At 35.0% G+C, this 17,436-nt stretch overlaps 1 protein-coding gene across 1 annotated transcript in view; it reads right to left on the reverse strand.

Moving 5' to 3' along the window:
* The window catches only part of ARHGAP15 (Rho GTPase activating protein 15), a 609,293-nt gene that overhangs the window by 298,026 nt on the left and 293,831 nt on the right, over window positions 1–17,436 (reverse strand). The window contains exons 7-8 of the mRNA XM_047722466.1: window positions 12,818–12,916; window positions 11,444–11,573 (exon numbers count right to left, since the gene is read on the reverse strand). Of these exons, the coding sequence (XP_047578422.1) occupies window positions 11,444–11,573; window positions 12,818–12,916 (229 nt within the window). The remainder of the gene's footprint in view (window positions 1–11,443; window positions 11,574–12,817; window positions 12,917–17,436) is intronic.

Genomic DNA, 17,436 nt, shown 5'->3' on the forward strand with positions numbered 1-17,436 from the left:
CTTTGCCATTCTCCACATTTCCACCAAAGTGATCACTTTGCATATCAGATCTGTTAATATCTCCTGCCTTCTGAAAAGTCTGTTGGTAGGCTCCTATTACTTATAGGATAAAATCCAAATTCCCTAGCACTTCATGCATGACCCCCTGCCAATGTTCCCTGTTCATTTCCAACCTGATCTCCAGTTGTTGCTCTAATATTTTGTGCACTCCAGCCTCACTAATCTACTGCTGTTTTCTAACATGTTTTGATCTGTAGTTCTTTCTTTCCTGTCTAATATGTATCCATTTTATTTATTCTCTGCAATTTCTTTCTTCTCATTCTGAAAAACAAACTCCCAGAGTTTCACAGCAGTGTTAAATTCTGGGTACCTTTTATTTCCCTTTATTGGCTGCCTTGTTTCCCTGGCTCTCTTCCCCCCGGCCCCCCATCTCCTCCTACCTATGTTTCCGGGGATCAATTTCCAAAAATATTACATACACTCACATCCTCGTCTCAGGAACAGCTTCTTCTTCTTCTTCTTTTTTTTTTTTTAAAGATTTTATTTATTTTATTTGACAGACAGAGATTACAAGTAGGCAGAGAGGCAGGCAGAGAGAGAGAGGAGGAAGCAGGCTCCCTGCTGAGCAGAGAGTCTGATGCGGGGCTAGATCCCAGAACCCTGGGATCATGACCTGAGCCAAAGGCAGAGGCTTTAACCCACTGAGCCACCCAGGTGCCCCTCAGGAACTGCTTCTTGAGGAACCAAAACTAAAACACCTATCAACAGGTCAGTGCCTCAGAGGATGCAGAGAGAGGGGAATCCTCTCACACTGTTGGTGGGAATTCTAGCTGGTGCAGCCACTCAGGAAAACAATATCGAGGTTCCTCAAAAAGTTGAAAATAGAGCTACCCTATGACCCAGCAATTTCACTACTAGGTATTTACTCCAAAGATAAGAATGTAGTGATCCGAAGGGATACATGCACCTGAATGTTCATAGCAGCAATGTCCACAATAGCCAAACTGTGGAAAAAGCCCAAATATCCATCAACAGATGAACAGATAAAGAAGATGTGGGATATATATACAATGGTATATTACTTTGCCATCAAAAAAAAAAAAAAAAAAGAAAATGGAATCCTGCCATTTGCAATGATGTGGATAGAACTAGAGGGTATTAGGCTAAGTGAAATATATCAATCAGAAAAAGATAATTATCATATGATTTCACTCAAAGGTGGAATATAAGCAGCAAAACAGAGGATCATGGTGCAGGGAAAGAAAAATAAAATAAGATAAAAACAGAGAAGGAGGCAAACCATAAGAGACTCTTAACTATAGGAAACAAACTGAGAGTTGCTGGAGGGTAGAGGGGGTGTGGGGATTGGGTAACTGGGCGATGGACATTAAGGATGGCAAAGGATGTAATGAGCACTGGGTATTATGTAAGACTGAGGAATCACTGAACTCACCTCTGAAACTAATAATATACTATATGTTAATTAATTGGATTTAAATCTTAAAAAAGAAAAGAAATATAATTGCCAAGGGGCCTGGGCTGGTGAGGAAGGGGTCAGTGCCTCACATGTCAAATTTTCCCTTTATTACTCAGACACTAAAATTGCGATTGGTTTCTTCTCTTCATCTCATTCATTCAGTCATTTGTTCATTCATTCACTGAGACATTTAAAATATGGAACACCACTGTGTTTCAGACTCTGGTCTAAGTAATGGGGATGAGGAGTCATCATCATATGGAGGCTTATACCCTCAGGCAATAGAAAGATCCTGGCTTCAGCAAAAGACTGAAACCTTGCTCAGATAGAACTGCCTCTCCTAGGTATCAAATTCCCTTAATTCAGATAGTGCCGACATGGTGGGCATCTAGGCATGCTTGCCAGTCTTTTGATGGTGTATGTTTTAGTGAGACCAGACTTACAGCATCTTCCAGTTTATTCCTTGTAAGTGACTCTATATGCAGGTGGTTTTGATATTCTTACTCTAGTAAAAATGCCACCTCTTTATCATCAGATGTCTTACGATGTTTGGCTTGATTCTAATATACACGTATACATGTATATATATACACACACATATATATGTATGTATACATATAATACTAAAAGTAAATGAAATCTTTAATTGCTTTTAAGTGATCCATAAATCTCTGTCAAAGTTCTACTATTGCATCATTTTGCCATTTTATGCAAGAATGGAAAAGGCAACTGACACTTGGTGAAGCTTAATCTCTAGAGAACGCCATAACATCAGGCTCACACATTCAGAAATGGCAAAACGGAATGTTTATTACTCATAACACTTAAGGAATCCCTTAAGGAAACTAAAATAAAAGTATTATGATGCCATGAGTCAACAGAATGATGAAGATATTTAAAAATTAGGCCCTTGGTAAATTATGCATTTGTTTAATCTGAGTTTGCTGACTATTTAAATCAGTGGCAAAGCACATTCCTGCTGTATTTCTAAAAGAGAAGAATTGAGGGATTTATAGTACACAAACAAAAGCCATGATAATTTTGCTCAGAGTACACTCATTTGGAATCTAATATTTATATTATAATATAGATCAACAAAGTTTGGGATATATTATAGATTTAGTATCTACATTATCATTAGGTCTAATATATTTATTAGATCATATATAAATCATATACATATTTATATATTTATTTTATATTTATGTAAAAAGTCTCCATTGTATTTATCTGGAAAGTCCTTTTTGGGAAACTTAAGAAACTTGTCCAAGTCTTATACCTAGTATATCCCAGAGGTGAGAATTATACTTAAATTTTGGGACTCTTAGACCCAAATTTCTGATACAATAATCATACAACATTTGGAAAAGATTACATGTAATATTTTTATAAGCTTCTGTTTTTAGTCAGATTTGTACAAATAAACTGACCTTAAAGAAAATTTTTCTCGAGTCTCCTAAAATTTTCAAAAAAAACAAAAATTTCCCAGCTACTCTTTTTTATTTTACTACTCCTTTTTTCTGATACACTTAAGAGTTTCTCCTTTTTTCTTATATCCAATAGGGCCTTGCAAATTCTGTCAGGGTCCATAGAAGAGCCTAAAGAGTAAGAATGAACCAGAGTTTTCTCTTAAATAAAATAGGGGCTAGCATACATAAGAGAAAGATGTTGAGAAGACAGTGACTTTAAGCAAAGGGATTAGGATTTCTCCTTTCCCCTCCTGCAAGGTCTTAGTCATTTTTATCCTCACCACAGAATAAAGCACTTATTTGTAGATGATTTTGTTAGGCACAGTACATGTGACCTGAAGAAAACATATCATTGCTTTGAGATTTTAAAGTTCTAAGAGAAAACTGAAAGAGACACATAGATAGTGACCTTAAAATGTCAAACCATTACAAGTAGTCAGGACAAGGAATGATTTATTATTGTTCCTAAATAAGTTTCAGAAATTTCTTCATGATTTTTAGCACACAACAAGTAGTATGTTCATGTTGGTCATGTGAATATCCCCATTCATTTACCAACTAACTTAACACTATACATTTTTGAACAATCTCAAATATCTTCAAGCCACTCCACTACTAGCAGATACAAAAGTAAAGAAGACAGAATCCTTTCTAGAGTCTGGCGGTCTAGTGGGTAGACAAACAGACATTTGACATTGGCTTATTGTAACACACTTTGGTAATTACAATGATAGTGATATGGACTGAACATTATAAGAAAACCAAGGAAGATCACCTAACTCATCACAGAAATCTTGGAAAGTTTTCAAGAGAATGCATGGCCTGAGCTGAGTCTTAAAGAATGTTAATTTAGGAAAGGAAGGCCTTGACTTCAAGGTAAGCGTCAGCATAGACCAGTGTATGTCAGGGATTATAAGCACCATTTCTCTGGAATATAAATCATGGGTCAGGGGGTAGTGGGAAAAAATTGAAGAAGGGGATGCAGGTCATGAAGAGGTTTCTATTGAGGAACTTTGACTTGAATCCTTTCAATGCAGTAATTTGATTAGAAATTGCTCTTAACCTTTGACTTCAATTTTGGAGGACATCATCTCTAATGGCAAAATCCTAGTCCTTACATTTTCTATTTGTCCATAGCATCTCCCATTTGGCCTCTACTTTTTTAGGTCAATTAATTTTGTATATAAAAAGGATATATTTATATTAGGGAAATTGAGTAGCAAGAGTACGTGGCTTCAGGTTCTATTTAAATAATCAAGGAAAGATGAATTGGCAGATTGATTTACCTTTCCCCGAGTCACCCCTGAGACATCTCTTGAAGGAAGCTAAGAGTCCTATTGTTACAGATCACACTTTATTTAATTTGGATAGACACAGATGGTATTTTTGGATACATCTCACACTTTGGGTGAAAGCAACACCTGATTTTCCTTGCATGTATGTGGATTTTATGATGAGTAGTAAGAAACAAACTTATTTTCCAAGAAAATTTCAGATTATATAATTTTTCCCCCTAACTATACCATTAGATCTACGTGGGACATCAAAATAAATGCATTAAAAAGCAAATTACTTTCTTTTAGGATTTTGAAGAAAATTAGCATTGCTCCTAAACTCCAGAAACAAAAAGGAGTAGACCCAATAAATTCTGTATACAAAAAGAGGCGACCATGTGTGTTCAAAGAATGTTTGTGTTTTTTTTCCCCTGCACAGGGATTCATTATAAGAACCCCTTAAATATCATGTTTAGCTAAGATAGTTTAAACTTGGTATGACAGTAGTGAACAAATATTATACGTTAAAACTTTACAAGGAAGTGTTAATATATACCCATTCTAGAGTCATAGAATAAACGGAGAGAAACTTTCAAAGGAGATCAAAGAGCACTTTTTATATTGTTTACAATCACAGTAGTGTATTAATGCTAAGGAAATATTGCTCAAGAGTTAGACCAAAGAGCCCTTTTGATTTGGCCTATTATTGAAAGAAAGATGCCATCTGACCTAATGAAATCAGAAATTGATTAAATGCAGTTTATCTAAGGGGAAAAACGGTCATGGAGTTACTGCAAGGGTCAGGAAGAGATGGGGTGATCTAGTGCTTGAGTGCTGATAGGGTTAGATAGACTCTCAGAGTAGCTGATGTTACAAGATACATGACAACGGACACCCACAGTTCAGAGGGCAAGATCAACCCCTTAGATGGGAAAGAGGAGATTAATCAGAATATTCTTTGCTCAGCTTATAACTAGGTCCTCTTATCAAATGATTCATGGAGAACTGAATGTTTTGAAGAAACTAATCTATGGGTCCCAGGAAAGCTGGGAATGCTGCTAAGTACCTTTGGAACACATGTCAGAAAATTTCTGTAGTCACACAGTGCTCAGTGAGGCCCTGTAACCTTCATGAATAAAACCAGTTTGACAAAGTAATTTGGTTGCCTGATTGTCAAGTGTGTGTCTAATCTTTACTGTTTTTTTTCCCGTAATGTTTAAATCCTCCTGTTTTAGCAACATAAATTTTCTTTTAAAATTTTTCATTTTTCTTTAGTTACAGAAATATTCTGAAATAAAGAACTCCCTTGACCCGTGGAAAACAATCAAGAAAAGAACTGACATTCACTGTTCCTTTGATATTGTCAGCCTTATGACTATAGGAAAACAAAATAATTTTTGTTTTCACACTTTTCTTCAATAGTTTATTTTTCTCACATACATACTGACTGAAACTGTGCCAGGATAGTAATATTGTTTTTAGGGGGGAAAAAACAAGAATCAGATGATTGACCATCTTACCCAAATCGAAAACCTTTGTCCCTTTGAAAACACAATAACCCATAGTACTCTACATAAATATTATGACTTTTTTGTTGTTCCCAGGTAGGAGATTTTTTGTTTCTTCAGGGTGAGATACAATTTATTTGTGCAATTTTAATGTTGTTTTCATTTTCTTGGCAGATGGCTTATTTATCTTATTATTTTCATGCATTGGCAAGATTAGGCTGTTTCATACAAAATTCTGAAGAAGAATAAGAAACTTTAAAATATGTCTTTATATGGGTCTCCAGAACAGACATCACAATATGAGTTTTAAACAATTGCTAGTTACATATGCATCCAAGAAACTATATGACTTTTCCATTTTGGATAATAATAAACATCTTACAAATTTCTTTAATTACACTGCTATCAGAAAGGCCACAATAGTCACACACACACACACACACACACACACACTGTATAGAGAGAGAGAGAAAGAGAGAGAAAGAGAGACTTTTGGAGAAAAATTAGAAAATAAAGAGTTATTAGTGTTTTTTTTAATTATCTAAGGAGGTCTTAATGTAATTCATAATCAGAAAATTTGATCTTTAGAAATTTTCAAGCCAGAATTAGAAAATATCTATATTCTCTTATCAAATTATAACCATGAGTAATACTTTGTGTGTACTCATTTTTAATTGTGAAACTCTTAATATATACAGAAAACAAGAGCATCATGATAACTCCTATAGATACCACCAAGATTCATCAAATATTAACATTTAGGACAATACCAGACTTAATCTGTCATTACACACATTTTGTACAAAGAGCATCTGCTCTTGCCAAGAATTCTCTTCCTTGCCTGTATTAAAAAATTTTCCTTCCCTTCATTCTCCCTTTTCCCCAGTATTTTATTCTGGCTTGGAGGCTCTGCATTCCCTCCTTGACACCACTGAGGATTTTCAGGGTCCAGGAGCCTCTTAGCCAAAGTCATTCTGTTCATTCTAATTGCTTTGGTGGGGTAGGTACAGGAGCAAGGGAGGAGGAAAAGGGAAACCAGATGGAAAGCAATGCTACTGGAAAGTCTTAGCTCTTAGGGCCAGAGGTGCAACAAACTCAGAACAAGCTGTTCCCTAAAAACAACATTCTAAGTGATTGCATAAGGTTCAAGTGTGCTTTTGTGGCTGGTACGTGGTTTCCTTATGAAAGTGTGCTGAGATCTAAGCAACCAGTTTACAATTGGATTTTGAGGACACAGTCTACTTATGTTGTGGATGACCAGTGTTATAATTATTTAGATTAGTACAAAAAATAACTGCCTTTCTATCAGACTTGTTTTCACTTGGCATGATCATGATTACTTCGCAGGCAAATTTTTAAACAAAGATATTATTAAGTGTTCACAGATATTTTCATTTTCTACATTGTATGAATATCTCACCCCATTTTTTTCATTCCCGTCTTTATCCCTGTAGCTCTGTACGTACACCCCCACTACACACATCACTAAGGGGAGATGAAATTGGGAAATGAGACCTAAATACTATAAGGATTGCACCCAGAATACATTTGTTGTTTATGAAAAGTTCATTGGAAGACAGCTAGAAGAAAACTCATGTTCTTTCAGTTCTCTTACTGTTTGATCCTATTCTTTTTTATTTTAATCGTGGTCATTTGTCATTTTGGGGTGCTTATTTATAATGCTATAAGTATCAGTTTCATATACAAGTCACCCAAGGTCTCCATGCATGGGTTTCACAGTTTAGCCCTGATCAGTGCACAGTATACCACTTCTGAAGCATAACTCAAATACGAAAATATTTTTTTAAAAATGGAAAGTGCAAATGAGTGAAGTCATGAATTTTAGTTGTGTACCTTCAGGTATACCCGTTAATTAAAAAGAATGAATACATGAATGGATGAATAAACTAGAGCTGTGCCTAAAGGAATAGTGAAATGGTGAGATGCTGAATTCTTTCCATCAACTGGAACTTCATGACCAGCTCTTCTGGGCATAAAAGAACCATGAGTATCTCTTGGCTCCCTTCTATTATTTCCTGGTGTGCTGCTCCCAAGAATGCCCTGGCTGCCATTTTCACCTGGGGACTCGCCAGGAGAAAGACCAGCTGTTCTAATTTAGATCTTCGTAGCCATGACTTCCATACCCAATTCTGGTTCTTTCCCCTTATTCTCTCTATACTTGGGGAAAGGGTGTCAAGTATATGTGTCCTGCTCCATTCTTCCATTAGTCACGACCCTAGGCTCATGCCCTGTTTTGGTACCATCTGCTCCGGGACAGAGAGGATAATAATAAGAGCTCCTACTCATTGAGTGCCTGCTGGGAGCTAAGTATTTACATGTCTAATTTCAAATTCTCATGTTATCCTGCAAGGACATTATTAGACCCATTTTTACAGATCTACAAAGTAAAGCTCAAAAAAGTTAAGAAAACTCTCCTAGATTATTTGATACAGGATTTATATTTGGGCCTTTCCTCTTTGCCATCCGTGGAAGATACTTCTTTTTCCTTGGAAAAATATGCTAGCATTTTCTTTGATTGACTCTCCACTTTCCATTAACAACGCTCCCTGGAGAGCTGCTCTCCCACTCTCATCCCATGCTGGTGTCCTGAATTTCCCACAGTGATTTGGCCCTTACATTGAATTTTCTGGCTTCTTGTCTGTTAGACTCAGCTGATATCTTAAAATATCTGATTAGTCCTTAATAATGTTGGCAGATTAGAATCATATTTTAAAAAGGAAAGTATATTTAAGCACTTAACTTTCACAATTCACTCATTGAGAGTACATATTTTTTCCCATGTTACCCAGAGAAACTGGACAATGAAATGACCACCTGTTAGCTGCTAATGATGTTCACATGCCTTTAAAAAAAGTAATTCTGGCTTTATCTGTCTACAATATTGGCGACAAAACTTATGGGAACATCAAGGGCACAGGAAGCCAAAGGCAGCAAACTGACAATAAAGTTTGTGCTTAGACTACTAATAAGGAAGGAGATTCTGTGAATCTTTAATTCCACATAATTGTTTAATCTCAAGAGGGTAACATAAAACTGAATGCATGTTTTAAGAATCTAAGTTTGGGTGTTCAAATCTAGGACGGAGATCAGAGGGGGCTTCACACAGTATACTTCCTACTTGAAAAAATATTTTAAAAAGCATCAAATATAAAATATGCCAATCATTATTTCAAATGCATAGTCTAATTTGACATTGTGTGGGTGTGTCAATCATTATGACTTTCAAATGAAAAGCAACACATAAATAGTGAACAAACTTAATTTAAAGTAATAGAAGGATATTAACAGTATCCTACACTGCAAAAAAAATTCCTAAGACTTAAAAAGGGCTTACAACTATAAATATCCGTCAAAATATAGAAATGAAGCATTTGCTAAAATTAGGGCTAACATTAAAGACTAAATGACCTCTTTATTTTAATAGTGACACCAAACTCCAGAGACATTTGGTTTTAGTTCTTTTGCTAATATGTTTTGGGTCCCTATTTAAGTTCACTGATTTCTATGCATGTCATTTTTAATGTAGCATTTCCATCCAAGTCCAAAGTTGATATAAAGTTTACCTTTTCTTTGTTCACTTCACTGTAGTGTAATGATTAAAAGCATAGGCTCTAATCTCAAATCGCATGGATTTGAAACTTGTCTCTGTAACTTGTCTTTGTACAAATGGCCTTAATCTCCATGCCTCAGTTTTCTCATCTATAAAATAGGTTTAGTAGTAGTACCTGATTCGTTGGGTTAGTGGGAGGATTGGGTAAGTCAACACAAATGAGAACTTAGAATAATTCCTGGTGAAAAGAAAGTGTTCAATGGTTGCTGGCTATCATTATTTTTAAACTGTTAAGGAAAAGGTGAATATGAGGTCCCTAGAGAATTAGCTACATTTTAAAATGAATAGATAAATCATATGCCTCTTCCCTTGTCTCTAGGCAGGCTTGAATTTAAGCCCCAAATACACAAATAATTGTCTTTCCCAATCAAAAATAAATTCTAAAGAGGAGTAGCTGGTATTCTATCTGTAGGAACTTTTTCCCCCTGTATCATCCTAAAACATTTTAAGTGACTATCCCTGAACACAGAATCCATTTGCTTCAATGTTTCTCAAACACTTACAAATCTTTATTTTCTCCTAAGCTTCAGTCTCTAGACGCATGTCAAGGTATCCTCCAAACCTTGACTAATCATTGCCTCATATATCCCATCACATACACAACGACAAAATGGTCATATAATTAACATTAACATACTCACTTACATAACATTAACATACCCACAATTCAATTCTAATTCTAAAATCTTACCTTAAATTTGATTCCATATTAAGTAAAGGGGAACGATGACCAGGAATTAAAGGGAAATATTCAAATGAGGTAACTCCAAACTGTACCACCTTATGGAACAATCTTTTTAAATGGCACAGCTAACTCTCCACAAATAACTTATTTACAAAACACCATACAGATTAAGACATTAACATGGATCATTTTAAACTCCAACCTAACACAACTGGCTAGCTAAATATGTTTCTAGCAGTTGTTGAAGTTATGGTCTGAGTTTTTGAATAATGACTTCATTTTGAAAGCGTGCTTCTATTCAGAGTTGTCATGCTATTTCTAGATTTTTAATATCCCAATAATTTAGCTCTATAAGATACATTATATATAAATAGCTTCTCTTCCTTGTCATATCCATGTGAGAGTGCATCTATGTTTATATATACATACATATATATGTGTCTTCCCTAATGCACACAAAATTATGCATATATACATACATAGTCATTTAGCACATGTACTCATCTATACGTGTAGATATTCTGTTAGAAGCCCTTCTCTACTTATAGAGTTCTCTTTAATTCAAAAAGCTAGAATGTAACTATACTGATCTTAGATCAGAGGGAGATGGCAGAAAAAAATAGGGATTCAGAAGGCTGAGGGTAGGTGATCCAGGAAAGGTACTATAAATTTTGAGACTTTGGGAAGTTAGTTTTCTTTGATTTCTTAGACTCCCACTTTGATTTCAGAGATACCTTTGAGAAGGCCGAAACCCCCCAAACCGACTGTGAGATGCGTGACACGTTTTCATAATCTCCTTTCGTTGAGGAGGAAGCAGGCTGGGCAAGGTTGAGAGTTATACTCAAAATCACTGTATGGTGAGATTGGTTCTTCTTACTCCAAACTCACTTTTTTCAGGGTATTACAACTTGATGTGACCCTGGAGAACATATAATTCATAACCCACATATCTAAATCTTTCTGGTGGTCTGAAAGTGTGGAAAGTTCCGTAGCCTCTTGGTTTAAGTTGTGCCAAACCGTGGCAGTCACTCAGACATCTTTAAATGTATGGAAATCAAATAGTCAGCATACCAAGGTTTGGAGATGCTTGACATTTCCCACTTTCAAAATCAATCACCAATCTGAACGCCATGGCTATTACTCAGAGATTCAGAGGTTTGCTGTAAGCAGAGACCATGACCTTGGAACAATTATTTTCTCAAAAGGCCTTACCAACAATGACACGAGCAAAGCACCCAGACTGCCCTCCAGTGTATGAATCCATGGCCAGGAAATGGCTACGAATCTTCCATGAGTAGTATGAGTTTGGCTCAAATCTTAATTTCCATGCATTTATATTTCATAAGCATTGCATTTAGACAAAGTTAAAATCAGCAAGTAAAAAAAAAAAAATACTTACTTAAAGATTTTCTGTGCTCTGGTTTCTGTTCTTTTATATCATTATCGTAGTGACTTAGTAATTCAGTACTGGAAGATCTCTGGATTTTGAATAATTCCAGGTTTCTTGATGAACCACTTGGATCCTTTGGCTGGAAATAACAAACAATTAGACAGAATAATTTTACAGGGAAGAAAGGATTCACCAAATAGCTTAGTGATCTATTTTGATGTTAATTTTAAAAGGAAGACTGAACTAAGATAATTATTTTAGGACAGGTCCTCTATGCTAAGCTCAATATTCAAATTTAATAATAGCTCTATGTATATAAAACTTATTAAATGCTTTGCATTACCCCAAGCACTCCACTTGTATTAACTCAATTAATCATCACAGTAATCCTGTGAGGTAGATATCATCATTACCCCTGCTTTCCAGACAAGGAAACTGAAGCCAAAAGAGATAAGTAATTTGCCTAAGGCCACACAACTAGTAAGGATGGAACCAGGATTCAAACTCAGGCAGTTGGAGTCCAGAGTCCACTCTTAATAACAATAACAAACTCTGTGTGTGGGTGGGTAGATAAGGGGGTAAGCACTCAAGCAAGCCTGGATAAGGGGACTACACGGTTGAAGGAGAAAAGTCAATTTGTTATTTTTTAAAGTTTTAGTCCCAAAATGTTATAAAGGAAGACTGCAATTAAATAGAAATAAAATCACACAGAAAATACAGTATTTTCATATTGTATACGTTATTAAAAGCTCCTGAGAATAGTTATTTTTTCCTCAAGATTTTGCAAATATTAATAATCCAAAAATTAAATGTTTGGTCTAGAATCAGTATATAATGGTAGTTTTAAATAATTTGATTCTTTAAAAATATACTCCGAATGTATGGATTTTGGATAATTTCTTGAAGTTTTAGATTCATAATTTTCACGGGAAGAACAATCTAACTTCACTGGAAGAACAGTGAAAATCAGTATAAAGGATTATTATTTACTGGTATTATAACAGTAAGTATGGGCTCAAATACTCTGATATTTATTTTCAAGAATGTGTATTACAGACAACATAAACTGAAAATGTGAAAATTCAGTAGTCATTAAGTGCTTGTGTGCTTTTTACAGCTTCTTGTAAATGAATGTCCATGTTATTTCAGGGGGCGGAAATGAATGTACTGTGTTTTTCATTTGAAAGAGAGAAATCAAATGACATTTAGCTCTAGGAATCACATCTGTTGAAACGGGTTTTTAGTGGACTTTATTTAAACTTAAAATGACAATATCTCCTGATCTATAGGATCTATTTAAATATGTGTGTTATATGCCTAAGCAACACAATTTAAGTGACAACATTTTAATTAATAAAGGTAACAGCCAAAACAAATACATACCAATCTGTCAATTGCATTTTTGATAGCGTGGAACCAATCCAATATGATGAAGTCAATATCTGACTGCAGAAGGAACTCATTTCCTGATACCGTTGTGATCTGAAAAAAAATCGACAGGTAAGCAAACCATATCAAATATAAGTCTTACATTAAAAAAAGGAGATACATATATACATATATATCATATAAGCATATGATATATACATATATATGTATGTGTGTGTGTGTGTGTGTGTGTGTGTGTATATATATATATATATATACATATAGTTTAAAAAACAAGACTTCAATACAACAAAATATTTTCTTATATTCCGGTAATTGTCTTTCTGGGAACTGGAAGACCAGGATCATTTTGAACTGCTCTCTATAAACTGTTTTTTCATGTCATAACAAATACATTATTGTTTTAATAATAGAACGATTAACTCAGAGTGGGACTCAAGCTGAATTGCTCCAACTCAAGGAAAAGCGAGTCAGGAAGTTCAGAACGATGCAGACAGTACCCACTTAAGTCAGAACCTCAGAAAAATGCACCCGGGTGTGTCAGAATTCATTCTGCACTTTTGGCTCTTTCCTGTTTGTCTTTTTCAAATCTAATAGTATCTCTATATTTGATTTCCTTTTATGGAGGGCTGTAAAACAGATTATTTACCAAAGAGACTAATGCAGACTTTTCCAAAAAGGTCATTCAAATGAATAACATTTGGCTATTTCTATTTTCCTATCATAAAGACCTATAGGAAAGTAATAAAGGACTAATTTCCCCACAAACGGAGCGTATTAGAATAAAACTTTATTTACATATTTGAACCTCTCACAGAGAGTATTTATCAAGTGAACGTCCCCGTTCCAGACTCTGAGAGCTATTAAGTAGTTGGCAATATTTAACAAGTAACTATACGTTTTTCATTACGGTGAATCTTTTCCTTTCCAGAATTGTGAGAGAAGAATGTGACCCTATAGAAACAGAGCGGTGCTCTTGATTTCACACAGAAAAGGCTACTTAGAGATGAATTTGATTAGAGTGGTTGTGGACACGCTTTCCGTATTAGGCCATCCATCTGAACTGTGAAGATTCTCCCTTTTTATTGACTTTTTGTTTCAACAGGAAGATGAACATTGCCCGACTACTGTCACACATCAAGCAAGGCTTCAAAGGTTTAGATGACTGCCATTTCAAAATACTCAGTCAGGGGCTAGTCACCTCTTCTCAGCCTTCCTTGCTCTAAATCGGAGGTGAACACTGAAATGTGCCCACAGTTTCAGAAAATCACAAATCACTCTTCAGGATGTCTCTATAATTCTATCATTAAAGCGAGGATTATTACCCAAAATAGCTCAGTCTGAAGGGTTCAGTGATTCTTATGGCAACATCTAATGACAATGATCCTGGAGTTTTAAGGAAATTTTCGATTATATCCATACTTATATATTCACTCTTCATTTATTTTGAGAAAAAATGATTCAGAGGTACAACATCACTCCGTCCCATGACGCAACCATTGTTGAGTGAGATGTGTTCTCACGTCTTACAAGTGTAAGAAGAGGAACTAAGTATATGCAATTCTGAGAAGTGAAAGATTAGAAACTAAGAGGAATTTAATTATCCACATTAGAATTTGACAGACTACCGGGACCAATCGCTCGCTTTTTTTTTTTTTAAGTAAAATTGCATGTAAGATTTGGGATGGCTCAAAATAGCCTCCAAATAGTCCTCTGTTTTATTTATCTATTAAAAGGCAGTTAAGCTGATGTTTGCCTAATTATCTGGACACCCTAGCAATGTTCTTTACTTACATAAAGTTCCAAATATTTACTTTATAAAGTGTTGCCACAAAAATAGTAATCTAGAAATATAAGGTCACTTGTAACTAACCCAAGAAAACCGGTAATGTCCCTGACCTCTACCTTCCTCCTATTCTAAATTTAAATATTTTGATTATGAATGTATTATATAACATCACAATTTGATAACATACACAAAGAAACACAAATTAACCCAAACACAATGTACAATCTATTTTTTGCCATTATAAATAAACCATAATTAAAATTATAAAAAGAAACATTTCAAAGTACAAGCAACAAACATAATTAGATTTACTATATGCTAAGGGTTTAGGAAAGAGCTCACAGTTCAGTTTTCAATCTAGTAAATTCAAACAGTGATAAAATGTAAGTACTTCAGCCGTACGTTCGCATTTTTGGTGCATGCTATGCAAGGAAAGGGAATCTTTTACAGCCAACACAACCAAAAACAAAACACATTTTAAAAGTTTCTTTATCCAGATATATTACTGCATTAATCGTACATAATCAGTGATCTATGAATTCATTTGAGGACGCTGGATCAGGGAACTGTATGAATGTAATTCATTCAAAATATACTATCAGAAAGATACAGTTCACAGTCTCTCCTCTGTCTTCCCACTAATCTTTCCAGTTACTAGGCAGTCTGGAGAAGTCTGCTACTGCTCTCTACAGTTTAAATGCATCCACTTCTTAATTACAGTCAGTAATTGACTTTGTTCTGCTGTATCCCAGACGTTCACAGGAAAGCAGTTTCAAAGTCTTTGACTGCTCAAGTCCATTTAATTCAGGTTTCCATCCACATTTTACATTACCTCCTTAAGGTTTTCTGATAAATGGTTTGCTGAATCATATTTGCAGTTTGAACAATCAAATTTTCAACACTCTTGGGGGAAAAAGACATCAGTAAAGACTGTTAGCTTTGACTAAACCTTTTGATTGAACAATTCCTGATGACAATCTAAAGTGATGTAAAACTAATAACAGGCATAAAAGATCTGATATTAAGCCATGCTAATGTATTCTTGCAATATCATGTTTTGCTTAAGTGAGAAAAATTGGCTGACGCGAGGTGGATGAAGAAGGAACTTAGAGAAAGTACAACGGGTTTAGGCAAGAGTTGCTGGTCTCCCATTTTGCTTTGAAGCCTACTTTAGACCAACATCTCTTGAAATCCGTCCTTGTCACCAACTCCTATTTTGAAGGGATATATCCTGGCACCAAAGCAGTCTTAGTGAAATGTGCCAGTGTTGTCAATAATAGATATCTTTAATTACCTGTCTGGGGAAATTTTCCTCAAACTTTTCATACTCAATCAGGATGTGTCTGAATTCTTGCTGGTGTCACGTGGATGTCTAGGAAATCTATGAATGTACCCACTGAGCAGGATGAAGAATATTGGTATTATTTCAACAATAGTTTTCCTCTAGGCTAGGAACCTAGGTCTGTGTCCTTGTTGTGGTTCTTCTGAAGATGGAAGCAGGTTATCTCCCAGCTCCAAACTCCACCAATAAGTGGTGAGGAGAGAAGAAATGTGTTGTTCAGGCTTTAATTAACACATGGAATATTGTTAGGCTAATTTAGACAACTTTGAAGAGTTTTCATGAGCAATGTCTATATTTATTTAAGTATTGCCCTTTTCAGTATCGTCAATTAATCATCGCCCTTGTCTATATACAGTCTGGCATTTAGTCTTTCCCATGGTCAATTTTAATTTAAATGAAAAATAATATGTAGAATGGCATTAAACTATTAAAAATTTCTGTAATTTAGTTTACCAGAATAGAAACAAAAACTTTTTATAGAATTTCACATTTTTTTCCTAATTATAAGAATAATTGTATCTCTTATGAAGAATTTGGAAAAAATAAAGATAGCAAAAAAGTAGATTAAAACTATTCATGACTCCACAGAGTAAACACTATGGACATTTTAATTTAATTATTGCCAATCTTTCATAAATAAAAACCAAATGTATATGACAATGATCTGTGCACAACTTTATGCTATGGATAGATACTTATCAGTTAAACGTATTTGATGGCTTAGTATTATTGCTATTTCCATTTTAGTTGACCTCAAATGCATGTTGAGACTATCAAAGGTGCAAGAAATAATGAATGATATGTGTTCCCCCCTTTGAGAGCAGCACTTTTCCTATCATAGAATAATTTCTGCAAATAATTCTTTGTCCAAGAGACTGATCAGGGTGTCTTTGACCAAATATACCTCTAGTCATCAAGGATTGATTAAGCATCCATTAAGTGCGAAGCACATTGCTAGAAATTGAGGATACACCCTCCCCAACACTCAAGAGCTCACAATCTGTTTGCGTTGATAGGATATATGCATATAAAGATAAATAACAATAGAAAATGGCTTATACCAAGTCCCAATGTGAATGCCACAGACAATGCTCATGTCAAGATTTCAGAGGACAGAGTAATTACTGCAGACACATTTACATCATGGAATTACACATAAACTGTTGGTCATGATATGTTATTCTTTAAAGGTTGATTGTATCAGAACTTTAGTATATTAAGGATATGAATACTACCACTTGGTATGCAAAGTGATATCAGCTTTAATGATCTCAAAGCACATAATAAACATTCTTCAAATGCAGCTTCCCTCCACTATCATAAAGTAATTTTGCAAATGAAGAAAATGAAGCAAATGAGGAAAATGAGAATGCCATTCTATCAAGTTGGCATCATTTTAAATGATAGAATTAAGAGATTACAAAGATCTTGATTTCTAGTTCACTAGTCCTCAGCAAACAATCTTACAGTCAAGGACTCTAT

This window comes from Lutra lutra, chromosome 3 (assembly GCF_902655055.1).
Source record: "Lutra lutra chromosome 3, mLutLut1.2, whole genome shotgun sequence".
In the NCBI taxonomy this organism is placed as follows: domain Eukaryota; kingdom Metazoa; phylum Chordata; class Mammalia; order Carnivora; family Mustelidae; genus Lutra; species Lutra lutra.